The sequence below is a fragment of the Mangifera indica genome, chromosome 12 (assembly GCF_011075055.1).
Source record: "Mangifera indica cultivar Alphonso chromosome 12, CATAS_Mindica_2.1, whole genome shotgun sequence".
In the NCBI taxonomy this organism is placed as follows: Eukaryota; Viridiplantae; Streptophyta; class Magnoliopsida; order Sapindales; family Anacardiaceae; genus Mangifera; species Mangifera indica.
Genome location: NC_058148.1, coordinates 10,136,717 through 10,155,439, shown reverse-complemented (window position 1 = coordinate 10,155,439; position 18,723 = coordinate 10,136,717). Strand labels below are relative to the sequence as shown.

The 18,723-nt window shown below is 34.3% G+C and overlaps 3 protein-coding genes across 9 annotated transcripts; 1 reads left to right on the top strand and 2 right to left on the bottom strand.

The window, feature by feature from the left end:
* Positions 1 to 19: 19 nt before the first annotated feature.
* Positions 20 to 12,033, bottom strand: LOC123193376. 7 transcript variants are annotated; one of them, XM_044606320.1, is made up of 11 exons: positions 11,894 to 12,033; positions 11,659 to 11,798; positions 7,717 to 8,032; positions 4,138 to 4,320; positions 3,195 to 3,287; positions 2,487 to 2,669; positions 2,303 to 2,405; positions 2,036 to 2,221; positions 951 to 1,459; positions 416 to 828; positions 20 to 330 (listed from the first exon to the last, which is right to left on the bottom strand). In XM_044606320.1, exons 3-11 carry the CDS (start codon positions 7,975 to 7,977, stop codon positions 273 to 275), a joined length of 1,989 nt encoding a protein of 662 aa, XP_044462255.1. In that variant the 5' UTR covers positions 7,978 to 8,032; positions 11,659 to 11,798; positions 11,894 to 12,033; the 3' UTR covers positions 20 to 272. The 7 variants fall into 7 exon arrangements, with proteins under 7 accessions (XP_044462255.1, XP_044462256.1, XP_044462254.1 ...); XM_044606321.1 differs by having other exon boundaries at positions 11,659 to 11,794; positions 11,894 to 12,025; XM_044606319.1 differs by lacking the exon at positions 11,894 to 12,033 and having other exon boundaries at positions 11,659 to 11,883.
* Positions 12,034 to 12,063: 30 nt separating this feature from the next.
* Positions 12,064 to 14,704, top strand: LOC123193378 (tRNA (guanine(26)-N(2))-dimethyltransferase). The gene is made up of 6 exons (XM_044606327.1): positions 12,064 to 12,827; positions 13,389 to 13,589; positions 13,680 to 13,779; positions 13,888 to 14,088; positions 14,169 to 14,231; positions 14,354 to 14,704. Exons 1-6 carry the CDS (start codon positions 12,097 to 12,099, stop codon positions 14,462 to 14,464), a joined length of 1,407 nt encoding a protein of 468 aa, XP_044462262.1. The 5' UTR covers positions 12,064 to 12,096; the 3' UTR covers positions 14,465 to 14,704.
* A 600-nt stretch (positions 14,705 to 15,304) lies between these two features.
* LOC123193375 (40S ribosomal protein S26-3-like) lies at positions 15,305 to 16,574 on the bottom strand. Its single transcript, XM_044606318.1, has 4 exons — positions 16,439 to 16,574; positions 16,143 to 16,320; positions 15,906 to 16,039; positions 15,305 to 15,540 (listed from the first exon to the last, which is right to left on the bottom strand). The coding sequence occupies exons 1-4, from the start codon at positions 16,439 to 16,441 to the stop codon at positions 15,457 to 15,459; spliced, it is 399 nt and encodes a 132-aa protein (XP_044462253.1). The 5' UTR covers positions 16,442 to 16,574; the 3' UTR covers positions 15,305 to 15,456.
* Between the last annotated feature and the right edge of the window lie 2,149 nt (positions 16,575 to 18,723).

The window sequence follows — 18,723 nt, the reverse complement described above, 5'->3', positions numbered from 1 at the left end:
AATCGAAAAAATAAAAAAATTATGATAAAATGCTTGGCAATAGATTATAGATGTTCAAAAGTCCCTGACAGAGGCTGGAAGTCAGACAGTTTCTGTCTAAAATCCATCCTCCAAAAGTGTCACTTAATAATTAGCCTTTGGCAGAAGACGGGAAAATGCAAAAAAACTAAAACAAAACTATTCCTGAATGGATTTAACTCTTGCAAGAAAGGTCGGAACAGAGCATAGGCTTGTATTCATGCTGTAACTGTTGCTTCCACTCTTAAATGCCTTCATGAGGACAAGGGTGGGAAGTCTTCATCCTTCAGATGGTATGACTGTATGAGAACCCTGCAGCACCAAACCAGCAAAGTTCAGAAATATCCAATACACTTAATTTCTTATTGATTTTCATATATTTTCTAGAATTCCTTACATTTCTTCATCACTTTCAGATGATTTATGTTTGGACTCTGAAGTGGTTGAAGCACCCGAAGTTTTCATCTTCATCACTGGTGATGAAGGCAACCTTAAGAGTGGTACTGATTTCTCATAAGTTCCAAACTTAATACATAGTGTAGAAGGGCAATCCATGCCCTGCATTGAATTAACAGTGGACTGATCGAACTGGTGATTGGCTTCCGATGGTGTTGGCTTCTTGATGACTGGTAAAGGTGGGAATTCTTCCAGTGAAAGATCAACGGAACAACCGTCTCTGCCCTTGTTTGTTTGTGACAAATCTTCACCCTGACCAGTGTTTCTACAAGATTTCAGTGTCAGAGCATGTGTCTTACGTTCTGAAGCCCTTACTCCAACTGAAGCATCTGGTTCTTCGTAAGAATGACACACCTGCAATTCTCAAGTAGTATATTTTTGTGCTAAATGTTATAACAATTTTCTGACTTCAGGCTTTTACAGCCAAACAAACATAATGCAAATTGAATAAAATGGAAGGCTTTGAATTAATTTACCATGTCACGAATATATGCACCAGTTCCTCGTGATTTCTCAACTTCATTGACATTGAATGTAGCACCAGAGAGATGGGAAGCATAAGGATGGCAGAATGGTAGTCTAGGGACAAATACCTCTGTTCCCCATTGATAACAAAAATTTTGCTTGCAATGCACAAACTGGAGCAGGCTGTCCCATCCGCCTTTGTTACAGATTTCAGAAGGTGGCAATGAAGGATTCAACTGGGAAGGAACAGGCAAGGTATAATCATGATACCACTGGCCATACAGTAAACCATTATAGTAACTATTAAAGTCTCCACTGAGATCAGATTCTTCATATCTTCCAGTACCAAACACAGAGACAGGAACTTGTGCATCTGGTCTATGTCCCTTCCCATTCCTGTCCAAAGTGTTCACAAAGAACTTTTCGAGCTCCATACCAATGCTTTCACCTGGTAGCATAAGGATAGCTCTAAGCCTTTGAGCCCCATGCAAAAGAGCACATCTGATCCGGTGGAAATTTCCTGGGAATAGAGTATGTAGAGAACTTGTCTTAGTGCTCACACAAGTATCCTAGCAATAAAAAATAAGAAAAAAAAGAGGCAAATAAAATGTTCTAGCACAAAACATTATAATTTCCATTAATCAACACAGGAAGAAACTTTCAAAAAGTATAGTCTATGTCTGTGTTTAGCAGCGTACAGAAACTTCAATTTCTCAGTTATGATAATCTGTGGAGTTAAAAGTCCATTTGAGAAGTATCAAGAACGACAAATTTTGGTCATAGCTCTTTAAATTCCAGAAATGACCTAAAACCAAGTCCATGTTGGCTTATGGATGCTAGCATCACCCTAGTACTCAAAAACAATCCCCTGAGAATTGGATGTGTAGGGAGAATTTCCACTAGGGCTGGACCTGAGCCAAGTTGACTTAAACTCGAATGTCGGCTCAGCTCAAGTTTGTATGGATCGAGCTTGAGCCAGGATTCTAGGATCAGCTAATAATCAAGCCGAGCTCAAGCTGAAAGATTAAGATTTAAGAATACTTGGTTAGTAATATTTATTATCTCCTAATGATCAAGGGTAAAAACAATCAAATACCTTTGCTAACACTTCGCCCTAAGTTGTTGTTGTCCTTTAAAGGATCCACTATATTGAGGTGCTTAACATGAAATTCATGTCCCGTAGTTTCTAATGCCTTAATTGGAGCAGAATATATTTCCCTGCATCCCCTCAGAAATTCCTGACTGAGCAGTAGTTCATCTCCATCATTTCCCAGAGTGTCTGCTGCAACAAGCAAAGGGAGAAAGATCTTCAGCAACCATGTCAACCCTTTAGAAGACTTGCATTCTGTTTATAACTACCTACCAATACTTTCTGGAAGTGAAGATATGGCAACTGGGCCATTTATACTAACACAGTAATTTTCCCAATCAAATGTGCTGTAATAGTCCAAAAATCTATATAGGACCTGCAAACAGAATGATTAAAGTTTGAATCTTTTCATGCACTGACAGAACCACATAAATATTCTGAACTGCAAAGAACTCACCGCTAAAGGGCCACATAAAGATGAATGAAAGAGATTGATGATGCACAAAACCAGTATTTCTAATGCATACGTTGAAATCAAGCCAGAATGGGCACCAAGAATTCGGCTCTCATAATAACACCAGGCTTTAATCAAGATAATACTTCTTTTGAAAAGATGGTTATTCCCAATAAGTTGATCTATCTGCATTAAAGAAGCAAGACATTGCAGTTTAATTGTTGCCACTATGAGAATTGTGTAATTTATAGATAAAGTAAGAAAGAGGGAAAAAAAACACTTACGCTAAATATAAAAAGCCAACTCATGAAAGAAGAAAAAAGGAAAAAATTACAGAAAAAGAACAGAAAGCTATAGATGAAAAGATTTATTATAACCATTACACACAAGTTCTTTTACGTCAGAGAAGAAGACTGAAAGAATGGATGGGGATGCTGTCAAATCAACCAATAGATTAGTAAAAAGAAGCTCAAAATAAATAGAAGGAAAGGCCATCCAGAAAACTTGAAACAAGTGAATTTAGAAGAATGCAAGGAAAAGCATCCAATATTATTACTCTACCAAAAATGAATGTTACTCGCTGCTCCTCTGTGCATGTGATTGACATGAGCTTAGTTATTACTCTTAAAATACATGAGATCTTACAAAAATCTGAGGTAGGCCCGACATGGATGTGCAAGTAGCCTAGCTTAGGAATAAGTGAGATTGTACCTGCTCCAGAAAGCATAATGCAGATAGCCCTGCCATTTGATTGAAAGATATGTCCACTGGTATATCCTTCACACTGCATTTTACAATCTTAACCTGCCAATGAAACTCAAAAATTCAAATGATGAAGATGAAACCTTTTATGGTTACGTGAGTATGATAACAATGTGAATACTTGCAACAAGAAAGAGGTATAGCATATAATATACTTCTTATGAAGACAAAATATTGGAAACTGCTATTTTGCAAGCTCGAAACAAGTGGTGACAGATAATTGGATGTCAATTAAAACTTTTTGACCCATGGAATGTGCACTGAGAGATCAGATCACGTCCGCACACATACAGTCTCAGACACAGCAAATCATAAAACTAGACAAGAGACCAAAGTTACATTTGTTTGTTTTGTTTCCTAAATTTATTACAAATATCAAATCTAGTTATATCTGGATGTGAGAAAAAATATTGATCTTTAAACTAAAGAAGTACCATTATGCTTCCTCCAACACAATTTTTGACCTAAAAACAAGTCAACCCTTTCATAACTGTTGGAAATGTGCATACATGGGCATTGAGAAAAATTGCTGCAAGCTAATCACCAATATGGCAAACCATCATAGAAGAGTCCCAGAATTTTCATTAACCCCCATCACTTATATTTCTGTTGAGTTACTACCAACCTACTCCAAATTGGGTGCACATCTCAGCCAGTTAAAAATTTGCATTTTTAAGTTTAGAGCAACATAAATCAGTCAAGTGGGAATAGCTGAAATTTAAAAAAAAAAAAAAGGGTAATGTATGGTGCCAAGGCATGAATTAACAGTAAATTGAGTTTTGAAGTCATCACTTTAAGTGTTGCTACTGTATGGTGCCAACACGAGTTAACAATGAAATGAGTTATGAAGTCATCACTATGTGGTGAAAGATCGAATTGAAGAAAGCTAAACCTGCGCACAAACATATTGAACATCATTTACTCGGAATTCAGAGTCCAGCTCTTCACTTTCAAGGATTCTACAGACATCTCTAGCCAATTCCACTTCTGCATTTTGATGGCTAACCACAGTCAAATCAATATCACCGTCTGGAAGATAGGTTTTCAACGGTACTGACCCAAACAGGAATGCCTGCTAAGAAGTACAAGGCAAAATGAAATTACTTCACATTAGTTGAAACTATAAACTTTTTATTAATATAAAAGAGGTGAGTACAAGAATTCGTTGAACTGTTACTGTTAGTACCCTAAGAGTTAACCAAATAGTGGGAAGAATATTTATTGAATAATAGCCAAATACAACAAAAAGAAAAATAACCTAGACACTACACCTAAATCAGAATGGAGGTGCTTCACCTATCATAACCAAGCTCCTCTGCCAGCAATGTTCAGAAAACAATCAATGTCTTTCCCTAACCAGATTCTGTTTGTTAAATAGAAAAATCTCTTCCCTTATTAATCCTATGATCAATCTTGAAATCTTGCTCTTGTTGAATCAAAGTTGATCCAGTTAGCTAAATGTAATCCTCAATCAATGATTCCCCTTAATTTCCTTTTGTAGACATTTAATGTCTTGATCTTCTTTAGTCTACTATGGTTAGTGGCAATAATTGGCGCTCTAGCAATACTTTCCCCTCAACACCTAACTTGTCCTCATGACAAAGTAGGAAATTGCACCTTAATTTCATAAGCATTTTTCCATGTTGACAAGTTCGTTTTCTGTTTACAATATGTCAACCACGGGTGGATTCCGTTGTCATCAATGGTTATCAATACCCTCAAATGGGCATTTGGGCAAACATGATTTGGGTATTGCTTCTAACAATGAAAGCATTGATTCCTAGCTTGTTGAGCCTGCATCTTTGCCTGAGTCAAATTTAGATTGTTGCAACCCATTCGAAATGGAGGTGGTTAGTTTGTCTGAACTACTAGAGGAGGTTAATTCACCAAAGTTGTTGTCTCCCTCAAAGGACACATTGGTTGTTGTATTACAATCGGCTTGCGAGAAGTTAGGTTTGAGGCCTTATAACCCATTTATCGTAGGTTATATGAAGCAGGTTGTGCAACCCAAGTGATGACCTAGTCCGAATTCTCCCTATTTATCTCCTTTTCTAGATCTTGAGCCAACTCCATTGCCTGAACGAGCTCTTATGGGTTATGCGCTCTTATTCGACATTTAATTTCTTCTTGTAGCCTATTAGTGAATTTCTCAAATATGTTTGTTCCAACAACCCCGTTATCATTCCTATAACATATTCAAATTGTAGGATATAATTTTCGAAGGAGCCCATATGATGAAGTTACCATTTTCTCATAGAGAGTTCTAGTCTTCCCCTAGCTGAACCTTCTCATTAATTTTGACAATAACGTCTCCTAACTTATTGTTGGCATTCACCCCTCATCTATCTTAACTAGTGAGTTACGATTCCCTCCATTGCTATAAAAGCTAATCTGACTTATGCTCAACTTGGGTATATGTACCTCAAAGAACTGCTCGACCCAATATACCCAAGTTATTGAATTTGGTCAATAAAATTAGAGCGTTCAACCTTCTTATAGTTGGAACTTGTCCCCCTGTTGGAGGAACAGAGGCATGAGCGATGGCAACACGACTTGGTTTGTTGATGCAGTGGCAATAGGTCAAACATGGGTTACAAAAAGGGAGTCAATATTGCTCTTACTTCATATCCCTCCTATAGACATTTTAGTAGGGCTGGGTTCGAGCCGAGCAGCTCGAGCTCGGCTAGTAGCCAGCTCGAGCTCGGTTCATATATGGGCGGCTCGAGTTCGATTTGGCTCAGCTCAGCTCGTTTTTCGTTATCAAAACGACATCGTTTTTAATATATATTGATCAAAATGACGTCATTTTGTATAAAAATTTAAAAAAAAAAATCTACCGAGCCAAGCCCGGCTCGTTTCGGGCTCGACCGAGCCGAACTCGAGCTCGAGCTCGAGCTGGCTCGGCTCGAGTCCAACCCTACATTTTAGCATACATCAAGTAAATCCTCATCTAGGTGGTCAACCTCTCATTCACGACAACCAACATGTCTTAAATCGATGAGATTTTTGATAGCCTCCCATCAAGCATTCGAAATTGCCCATTTCATTCTTCATGCTCATTCTATAACAAGCCCCTTCAATCATTCACCTCCTTCTCCAATGAATCCACTTGACTATTCATCCATGTGTTGACCATATGCTAACAAAAAAATGACTCAAGTTTTTTCTCCTTAATTATCGCTCTAATATTAATTTTTTAAACCCTAAGATGTGTTATATAAATAGCGTGAAGAATATTTATTAAATAATAACTAAATATAACAAAAAAGAAATATAACTTAGACATTGTCCCTAGATAATAGAGGTGTTTCACCTATTGTAACAGAGCTCCTTTGGTAGCAATGTTCAAAAATTAATAAATGCCTTGCCCTTACAAGAAATTGTTTATAAAGAGGTAAATTCCTTTCCTAATTAATCTTCCAATCAACATTGAAATATTCCTCCACTTGAATGAAAGTTAATTCGGTCAATCTCGTGTAATCTTCAATCATTGATTCCCTTTAATGCTCCTTCTATAGACTTTTAATGCTATTGTATTTTTCATCCTCCTATGGTAAGTGGCTATAATTGGGGGAACATAAAACAAATATCCACGAAGTTTTGACTTTGTGAAAGTACGGAGTTATAAAACATTAATCACCCAAAAAAAAAAAAAACCATCCGTTTCAAAATGATTGGCGTTGGCGCTCAAAACCAAACAACAATAAGTAACAAACTCTATGAATATGCTATTAAGAATTTATAAGGCAAATGGAATTCATTCATAACCATGCTTGATCATGTCAGTAATATATAAGAAAAGCTAAATTTTCACTAATATTTCAATGAAAAAGTAAATGCACACTGATTATTTCAAGCAATGTCTTCATTTCAGCTTCCTATTAAGCAGTAACAACACGGCAAAGGAAAATGAATAAGCATGCCATTTGTTTCGTTGAAACAGAAAATCATATAAATTACCAAGATAGCTACTTTCTGCGGTCAAACAAACTGTTTAGATGGGATACCATGGATATCACATCATAAAGGGAACACACAGAGATTATGTGAGCTCCTTGCCAATCAATCAACACAATGAACATTTTAAACCCTTGAAAAAAAGCCAGAGATCCTGAAATAACATTTACAATACTCAAATGTCTCCTTTTAAAGTAACAATGCTAATTTCAAATGATAAAAACTTTCATGAGCTACCAATTTATATAGTAGCCTCTTAGCAGCTCTAGATGGAACATGTGAAAATGGGCTCGCATCCGTCATGAACTTCATATGATGCTTATATATATTATTTCAAAGGTCCAACATAATAAAACTGTTAGGAGAATGAGGCAGAATTTATAAACTTAACCTAATTTAAACAAAGAGAGAAATAATAACATACATTAAAGAAAACAAAAAGAAAGATACCACTAATATTGGCAACATTTACAAATTTTAAGAATCTAGAAAGTAGGATACAGTAATTTTTCACCTCAACTCCATAATAACTATTAATTAGTCGCTGAAGATAATCGATGACCTCCTTCCTTTTTTGCTCAGAAACCATAGCTGGTTGGATAATACTCAATATCTCTTGGATCCTTTCCTCAGCCATCAGCCAGAGCTCAGCATCAATTGCCAATGGGAGTTGAATAAGTGAAGAGGAGGACGACGAGCAGGAGATTAAAGAGGAAGAAGTTGATGAACTCTGTTGAAGATCTTCCATAACTATGAAAGCTGAAATTTTCAGCATCAGAAAAGGAAAACCAGGGCTGCTCACCAGCACACTGCCCTATTCTTGATCTCAACTGATCACACAATAACAACAATAAGAAACCTTCGGAAGTAGAAATTTGAAACAATAAAAGAACATTCAGCAGACACTAGAATCTGTGAGTGAACGGGGCACAATGACAATATAAACAGGTGAAATTTTGAATGGATGATGGGAAATAAAAAAATGTTGACAAAACAATGGAACTTAATCTAGTGTCTGCCAAGTCACCTCAGAGGTCAGAAGCAAACTAGCTCCTATAATAGGTCCAAAACACTTTCATTCTGTTACAATCTCTAATACTGTTTTCAACACAACCCCTTGCATATAAATAAAAAAATAATAATAACAAATGTTCTAAAACATAAAAAGGTCCAATATCAATAATAAAGAAACTATTAGGACTATTCGGATAGTCTAGGATATATCTCTTTCAAGTGCAGGGACAATATAGTGAGGATACATATCAATAAAAGTAGATCTTCAGCCAGAAAAGGTGCAAGACTTCTGAGCTTGGAAGTGTGATATTAACAAGAAAGAAATCGAGAATACCTTTCCTTTCTTTTGTTTTACTTTTTGGTGTTTTATCCCTTAAAAGGATGTTTTAATAGAGGATTCAAACAAACAAGAGTGATAGAAGTAAGACAAACAAAACAAAACAGATAAATAAGAAAAAATGTGTATTTTGCTGAAGAACAAAGCCTGACTTTTGAACAGAAAGGTCTTACTTATTTCAATTTTGCAGAGCTTCTCTGGAAGAGATGCAATTCTTTTCCATTAATGAGTCAAGCAGTAAAAGATTAAATGTAATAAGGTCATAGTAGTAAAGTTTTCCAATTACCACATAACAATAACTAGCATTAATGACAGTTAGTATTTTTAGCAATTTCTCATATTACCTTCCAAATTCTTACCTAATTGGTTCATATTTTTAGATATCTAAAATTGAAAGTTTCTCTGTGTTACTAAATCTGAGCTTCCATTAATAATTTTTAATTGCATAGATGTTAAAATGAGTCATACTAACTAAATATTGACCTGGAAAGATTTGGAAATTTCAAGAAAATGACAAATAAAATCTGTCTGCCATTTATGAAACTAATTGTACAGTTAGACAAGTCCAAATCATTCCAGGTCAATGCTACTTTCAGCAAATTAAGTAGCTGGTTGACTAGTTGCGGACCCAAAGGGTGTCAAGGAGGGTCACTAAAAATTAGTAATTACCTCCCTTGGGTTTGAAAAATTAGTAGTTTAATACTACTTTAGGTTTGAAAATTTGGTAGTTTAATATATTGAAAATATCAAAATAACCATTAAAATTTTACACTGACTCTTCTTATATTTCATTACTCTTTAATTGACCCTTTATATTTTTACTTATTTAATTTTAACCCCTCATATTGTATCTCTAGGTTCCCCAAGATGTGCTAATTTAGAACACATTTGAGATTAATAAACTTCCAATTTCCACATCTTAACAGCACCAAATCATCAATCTACTATCTGCAAAAATAAGCATAATTAATACTCATGATTTATTAGCCTAGGCTCCTTCATATAGGAAACAGGCCACACTTTAAATCTTATTAAACAACAAATTTTCAATTAAATATGGCAAACAGAACTCTGGTGAGCATACAAGAATACACCTGGAAAAAGAACCTTCTAATTGAAAGCATCCACCGCTTTTCAGTATCTTCTTTAACTGTATTTACAACTATCTCAAAAGAAGACATCAAGCGCCGTAGGTTAAAGTTTGGAAAAGAAAAATTTCCCATTGAAGCACTGCTTCCCAACCACATGTGAGAGATAAAAATGGCACAAATGTTAGACTATGGTCTCAAATTCCTTCTGTTGTTGCAATTACTTCACAAAATAATAACTCTTTCATGCTGACCTTAAATAGCTCTTCTCAGGGCTCAAATTTGTTTATTATTCTTCATCCACTGAGAATAGGATTTAGCCTCCAAAATCAGTGGGCCTTTTTCTTATATGAATGTATTGATTATGGTGCTCCTAGTTTAGCCACTGATGCAGTACCATGATTGGCTATATCCGTGAGTGGAGCTGAGAAATTTTTTATGGCATCTTGAATGTACAGATGCACTGTCATTATCAGTTATCAATGCTACTTATTAATCATTTTCTCCCATGTACATAATACTGTCTATAAGAGAATCAATTACTAAGCAACCACTTCACATTATATATTCTTGTGTGATGTTCTCCCTATTTTCTTGCTACCTGTTCTTTTTTACCTCTTGACATTTTAAATGTCCCAATTTAGCATGCCATCCAATCTAAGTCAGGAAACTAAACAAAGTCTTAAGATTGTGGCCAAATTCTTTTACAGAAACTCATGCATGTATGAGAATGCTAATAGCAAAATAGACATCTATGAAGTCAAACAAAAAGTAAAAAACAAAAACACAGATAAATATTGATGACGTGTGCTCAATCCAGAAGGTATTTTTAACATCAGAATCTTATCTTATCAAACAAAAAATGCCAAAAAAATAACTCCTCCATGCTCTTATAGGTGTTAAGATGATGCATATATGTCTTCCAGATCAGTTATACACTTCTAAAAATCAGATTTTGAATTTGTTCAAGAAAAGATAATGAAATCTACATAACTGTGTCTCAATGGAAACTGAAACTGAGAAATGCAAAATATGCAGACTCTTGCTTCAATTTTCGAATGATTTGATTGATTTTCCAGGTGATTGCATATACACAAACTGGTTTTATAAAGTTCATTAACTAAATTATCTAGACAGGAAGTATAATTAATACTCCAAGCAGAAATATAATTGTTTAAGATCTTCTTGTCGTAGGATACAGCAATTAAGTTAAAAAAGATATTTGTATAAGTAGAATTGCATCCATTGTATTAGTTAAAGCTTTCATAACTAGAGTTGACATACAAGACACTAGGCTAACATGACATTCAGGGGCGTTTGGTTAGGGTCTTTTAAGATTACCTTGCTAATTTATCTTTTATTCCCTTGTTTGGTTTGTTAATAATAAAAGATTACAGTAATCTTCTATTACCAATATTGACGTGGCAGGTAATATAGGTGGTAATCTGATTACCACCTTCACCTTAGGTATTTAAAGATTACTGAGGTAATCTTGATTTTATTATAATTATATTATTATTTATTAATTTTTTGAGATAAAAATAAATTTATTTTTAATTAATATAACAAATAATATAAAAAATATTTTAAAATAATTATATTCAAGGGCATTTAAGTAAAATAATTTACTAGTAATCTTTTATTACCTTTAATCAAACACAATAATTATTTATACCCACCAAATTTTATCAAACATAGTAATTATTTATATCCAGTAATTTTCTAAGTAATCTATCTTCAAAATAATTTTTCTATTTTGGTAATAAAATATTACCCAAACCAAACGCCCCCTTAGAATGTTATGGTAAAACCAGATAATCCATCACTGACTTATACAAAGGGGGCAATCACTTCTAACTTTGACCTAGGTAAAATTTTCTTAATTTAGCAGGAAATATGCCACATAAACTTTTGAGAGTATAAGATGCCAAAATTAAACACTTTATTCACCTCAACCTACAACAGCAGAAGTCTCACAGATTCAATGCAATAACTTCCATGAAAATCAAAGGTTTACCTAAATGAGTGTCCATATTGCTGCTTTCATCTCTTCCGTTTTGCCCTCTTTCCCTCCTGCTTTGTTCAAAGCTCAAAACTTTGGAGGACTCCGTGCCCTCAAACAAGTAGAAGCACAATAGCTTGTAGCACAACATCTGTCTAGATCAATCAGATAAAATATTAATAACTCGCAATCCAAAGAGAGAAGAAAAAACCCTAACAAACTCAAAGTACAAACCCCAGAATGAAAGTACCTGTAGAAGAGTTCCAACCCAATAAAACATACAGTAGTTTAAAAACTTCTAAGGCTTATCAATTTAATAGTGTGGTCCCGCCATCCGTTATCCAATTACAGAAGTGGCAACTAAAAAAAAGGTAAAAATCCATCGACGACCCCATACGAAAAAACCTCGGGAAAATCACTTAAGAGCCCTACAATTTCCCCGCACTGTTTACTATGGCACCCAAAACCCTCAGCCCTTCCCCATCTCCATTACTCCATAACCCATTATCAAAACCTCAAAATTGTAGCCCTAAAGCTAAACCCCCAACTTCACACCGAACTTCACACTTTAATCCACTAATCCTCACAAATGAGGACAACCCATTATCCAATTCCCAAAACCCTGATCATAAACTCTTATATTCAAACCATGTTCCAAACTTTAGCCCACCAATTATCACAAATGAACTCAAATCGACTTACCAAAGCGAAAGGGGTCTCAAATTTGAGACCGAAGATACCTTCTTTCGCCATGAGAGCGCCACTGGGCGTGACCTCGGCGTGCTCTCAGCGACACTTTACAAGCAATCAAAGGGACAATTACGTGTGCTTGACGCGATGTGTGGTTGTGGAGTTCGTTCCCTCCGATACTTGGCTGAAGCTGAAGCCGACTTTGTGATGGCCAACGATGCAAATGATGACAACAGGAGGGTTATTGTGGGTAATTTGAGAAGTATTGAGAGGGGTTCAGGGGAGGACAAGAGATGGGTGGTTACACATTTTGATGCAAACAGAGTTTTATCTGAATCTTATTTGAAAAGGGAATTTTTCGATTTGATTGATGTTGACTCATTTGGGAGTGATTCTAGTTTCTTAAGGAATGTCTTTAATGCCATAAAGTTCGATGGATTGCTGTATTTAACGTCCACCGATGGCTACTCTTCCGGCGGTCATCGGCCTAATTGGTAAATGGAAGTTCATTTCATTAAATTTGGTAAATTGCGAGATATGATTGTTAAATTTTTTATCCTTTCATGATATTATCTTCCCTCGTTGATTTTATTAGCACTTTTTTTTTTCATAATTGATTTCTCTGAAAGATAAAAGACCTCTGCCATCCATATGAAGGAGTGGATAGGATTTTCAAAATCTTGTCTTTCTAGCAAACTCCTTTTCTGAAGTTTGAGTTCAGATTTCTAAATACAAACTGTCATCGAAGAAGAGCCATATCGTTGCTCTTGATTTTATGAATTGTAGCTCTGTATTGACACAGAAAATTTTGATAAGTTATAAAATTGGAGTTCTGAATTCTTCCCTTTCTAGTACTGTTACATGTAAAGTAGAACTGAATTTGGTTTTGTTTCAATAACTTGAACTGTATATAATTTCTCTGTAAATTTCGATAATGTGATTGGTTGCATATTTTGCTATTTTATTGCTTCTCTTGTTATTGCATATTGTGCCATGTTTGTTTATTGATTCGAGCACTGGCAGATAAGTAACTGGCTGTGTTTTTCATTTTATAGTTCATTAGCTGCATATGGAGCATATATTCGCCCTATGCCATATTCAAACGAGATTGGTTTGAGGATGCTTATAGGTGGGGCAGTACGGGACGCTTCTGCTCAAGGTTATTATGTTACTCCTCTTTTTTCATATTATTCATACCATGGACCTGTTTTCAGAGTCATGTTCAGAGTAAATCGTGGCTCCTTACCAGATAACAGGTAACATTTTAGTCCTTTATTTATTCCATCTTCTATGAATCTTGTTGCTCTTGTTAGTCTCTATCAATGACTCAACATTCATGACAACAGATGTTATGGTTTCGTTAGCTACTGTACCAGTTGTGGGAATTCTCAAACGTATTCCTGGGAAGAACTTGGTCAAATCTGCTGTCCCTGCAGCAATAATATTGTATGCCTTCATTAATGTTTCCTCAGTTTTTGTGGCTATACTCAGTACCATTTTTACTTGGAGACTTGGAATCTCGAGAGTATTCTAACTTGTTGATATCTTCTCCAGGGTTCTAGCTCCCTGGTTGTTTCAGGGCCCCTGTGGACAGGCCCTCTTCACAAAGCTTCTTATTTAACAGATATGTTAAATTTGGCTGAGCAGAGGGGATGGGTGGGCAATGGTACAGGAACTAATCTGGAAAAACTTTTAAAACGGATGATAGATGAAAGTGACCCCAGACTACCAGTTGGGTATATCAAATTGGACGAGGTACAAGTAGATTCTCTACTTTTTGTTATCATTAATCTTTCCAGGATGTAGTGGTTTGATGAATTTTTAAACTGTCCCAGATGGCAAGCAGAGCAAAGGTGGATTCTCCTTCTCTAGGTATTATTATGAGCGCCATGCACAGGGTAATTCATCGAACAAAATTCCATTATGATTATCTGGGCAGCATTCTAGTGTACTTGTTTCAGACTTTTAACCTTTTTTTTTATATCATCTCTGGACTGAGTGGCTAGTGTGGAAGTTGCAGGAAGGATATGCTGTTAGTAGGTCGCACATTGCCTCCAACGCAATCAAGACTAATTGTTCCATGACACAATGCATCAGGATTGCCAAGCAACTTCAAGGATGCTCAGGCTAATATTTTTGGTATTTAATAGACTGACAGTCACATTAGAAGCTGCACATTATTACTTCTTCCCAGGAAAAATTTTGCAGATTGCTATTCTGAAATGATTTACATATCGTTCATCTATCAAGTTTAATCATTCAAACAACTGGCTGCACATTGAAATACTATGTTACTACAAGCACCGAATGAAAGAGTTGAAAATCAAGTTGTAGTCAAACTCATTTTTGAATCAGAATCCTTGTTATTGTAGTAGTCTCCTCATTGGTATATGATGTTTAGTGAAAGTGCAGCATTATATGCACAAATCAATGTCATGTTATTATATACACAATCAATAACATATTATATGATTAAATAATTAAAAATTAAAGATAAAATATCTAATTATATGATAATACATTTTTGTTTATATATAAAAATTTTACACATAATTTTGTTATTAGTAAAATATGCCACCAATACCAAGTAATCAATTTATCAGAAGTGGAAGCTCTACTGCCACTGGATTTTCACTCACCGACGGCACCAGAGATAGCAAGCAGTAAGTCGTTAACCCTCAAACATTTCATGATGTTTCAACTAAAAGAAATTTTGATTTATGGTCGTAAAGCTTGAATCATCTAATATTTAATCCTAGATGTTAACACAAGAATTGTTCAATTATTCTTCATCGGCCAATGGTGTAACAATTGCCTGTTAATAAACCAAAAACATATGAGGATGTATGTATATGACATTATTTGCCCAAATCACTAGGCTACTAAATCAAGATGAGAAGTTAGAAACTCCATTAAATAAAAAATAAGACAACCCATTACTGAAAAGAAATGGTGCCAATAAGAAATCCAATTAAAACAAAATATCAATTGTGATAGCCATGAAACTTGCAAAACTCAACAGTAATGATCAAAATCGTCTTAAGAGATCACCATAAAATATTAAAAATCCCTACACAAAAGTTCTAGGGAAGCATAATAGCAAACAAAAGAAAATAAGACTCTTCATGGACGAAGGGGATTCCCGACTCCGGCAGCTGCACGAGGAGCGCCTCCAGGAGGACCCTGGGCAGGCTTTGGCATATCATCCTGAAAATGTCAAATAAGGTCATTAGTATTATCCCAAAAAAAAAAATAATAATAATTTCATGGTAAAATAGCATTTAGAAATAGCATGAATAACAATAACAATCTGATACAAACAAGCAATCACAAAGTTCATATATCGACAAGGTACAGTACTCAAGCAAAACTTAACAGTGCTTGATGTGTATCACTATCGATCATACGTGCAAAATTAAGAATCCCCATTAAACATTAATTACCTATTTTAGACTCTAAACCCTAATAAAACCTATCAGAAACCCTAATAAAACCTATCAGAAACCCTAATACCATAGAAGGCCAGATAAAAACTTAACCATAAAAACCCTAATTAAAAAGAAAAAAAGTACCCTGCGTCTGATGAATCGCTTTGGTGGCTCACGGTTCCTGCGGTCAGTGCGAGAGCGAACCCTCACGACACGGGAGTGAATTGCACACGAAACGCAATACTGCATCTTCGCATACAACTTAGGCAGCACATACCCTTCACAAAAACCAAAACAAAATAAACAAATCTAACATTATTCAACCACACCAACCAAAACAAAACAAGGACTAAAGATCAGATCAGAAATCAGATTATTTACCGTCATAGACACAGGCCTCTTGCACATCTCTGACAGCGGCTTGCTCCACGATGTTTCTCACCAAAAACCTCTTGATGGCCTTATCCTTTGGACAGCACTTTCCGCAGTTTGAGCATCTCACGAAGTTGACGTGTCCACGTCCGTGCTTGTTACGCCCACCGTTTCTGCGCTTGAAAGTCTACCCACACAAGACGAAACAGAAAAATCAGTAGATGAATAACACAAAATCTATATGAATAAACACAAATCAATTTATATTAGTTGATAAACGTTATGAAATCCCCAGAAAGAGTGACCATTGTTGCTGCGGCTGTAACTTCGGGCTCTCAAGTGCTGTTGCGTTAGGGTTTTTTAGACTTATCTCATTCAACCGTTTTATACAGAGGAGCCACTGAGCCTAAATTTGAAGGCCCCTATGTAATTCTAATATTCTCACTTAGGTCCCATTTTTGCAATAATTATTTTTGGCCCAACATAAAGTAAAAGTTTTCGCTGCACACCCACATGGTGACGGGGTGTGTTATTACATTGACAGTGTGAATAAATTCATACATTTGTATCACTTAATATTTTTCCATATTAATAGAAAGGCCAAAGGACTATTCCACCCAATGTTTGATGCAAAGACAGCACATACTACAGAATTTTAAAAACTTAAATACTTACCCAAAGTTTAATCTATTTTCATACACTTAATAATTTTTTTTAGAGTAAGAATAAAATTATTATTTTATCAATAATATTAAAATAAATAAAATTATATTTTATTTTCTTCTTTTGATTTAAAAAATAATAATTTTTTTATAAGATTAAGTTATAAAAAATTCATTTTTTCCCCTAAAGTTTGTCATCTAAACAAAGGTTTTGTCTGTTGTTCTCCAGAGAGAGAGGTTGAGGAGGGAGAGAATTTTTCAAACTCCAAAACTTGAAGAAAAAAAAGTGAATTTTTTAAAACTTAATCTTAAAAAAAATTATTAATTTTCTAAATTAAAAAGAGAAAATAAAATAAAATTTTATTTATTTTAATATTATTGATAAAATTATAGTTTTACCTTTAATTCTAACAGAAGATTTTTGAATATATAAAAATAAATTAAATCTTATATGAATATTTAAGTTTTTAAAATTTCATATGTGCATATTTATTTTTGCACTAAACTTTGGGTGGAAAATACTCCTCGGCCTAATGGAAAATACCACTTCTAGACGGCCCAAGAGACTTCACTCATCTAATAATCATAATATATTTAAGATTTTTCGTACATAAAAAAATGTTTCAATTCCAGAAAACCTTCTGGGTATATAAGAGGAATTCAAAACTATGAACATCAACTTTTTTTTTCTCAAGTAGGCCTAGATATAATTTGAGCTGACTCAGTTTTAAAAGTTGATTCGATTCAATTTAATTTGACTCAAATTTGTTTGATTAAAATTCAAACCGAATTTGACCAAAAGATTTGACTCATTTTTTAATTAGAGTCGAATTTAAGCCAAAGAGTGTTCGATTCATTTTAGTTTGAATTCAGTTCGATTAAAAAATGTCTTAGTGTAGTTTCTTGTGTATGTACTATTACTCTAGTTACAAGAGGCTCAATTGTCATTACGGTAAAAACTCTATCAAATTATCTTCAAATCTGTTTTTCACATTTTCATATTCTCCATATTTCATTTATGTTTTACCATCCTCTAAATAGGGAAATCATTTTTGGAATATTCTAACTGGATGTAAAGATTAGACGATCTCTAATTTTTAATACGGTCTAGATATAATCCAAACCAATTCAGTCTCGAGAGTTAATTCAGTTCGATTTAGCTCAACTCAAATTCGTTTAATTAAAATTCGAACCAAACTCAAATCAAAATATTTAGTTCATTTTTTAATGCAAGTCAAACTAAAGTTGAGAGGTGTTCGGGCTTGACTCAATCCGAATCCATCCCTATTCTCAACTATCATTTAATTTATCATCAAATTGATAGGAACAATTTATTTATATCATCATCAGTTGAGTTAAAAATAAAAAATATGTTTAGGAGGCTATAGCTAGAAAGAATTATTGAAAATGATATCTTTCACTTGAATGATATTAAAATGATAATTGTTATTTTGAAGATGAAAAATAACATTTTCTCATATTTTGTTAAAAAAAAAAGATGTTAATTTAAATCGGTCAAAATAGACTTTTGTTAATTTATAAAATATACAAATATTATTTTATTAATATCTCTTAAATTTCAAACATATACTAAAATTTTATAATTTAAACTCCTATCTTTAATTAAAAAAATAAAATAAAAGTCTAACCAATTTCAAACTCGTAATTATATTAATTTCAATTGAAATCTCACAATTTCGTTGTGATTCTTGTTTAATCACATTATTTTAGTGCGATTCTAATACAATTTTATCCGGTATGACTTCAAATGAATAGCACTAGACCATTGAAATCACTCTGGTCTATTGCAGTTAAAAGCAATGAATATTTGTTGAACATTGCTTAAAACTTTAATATTTATTATTTTATGAAAGATTATTTAACTTTAACGATTATGAAGAATAATAAAAGACGTGTTTATCTTAAAA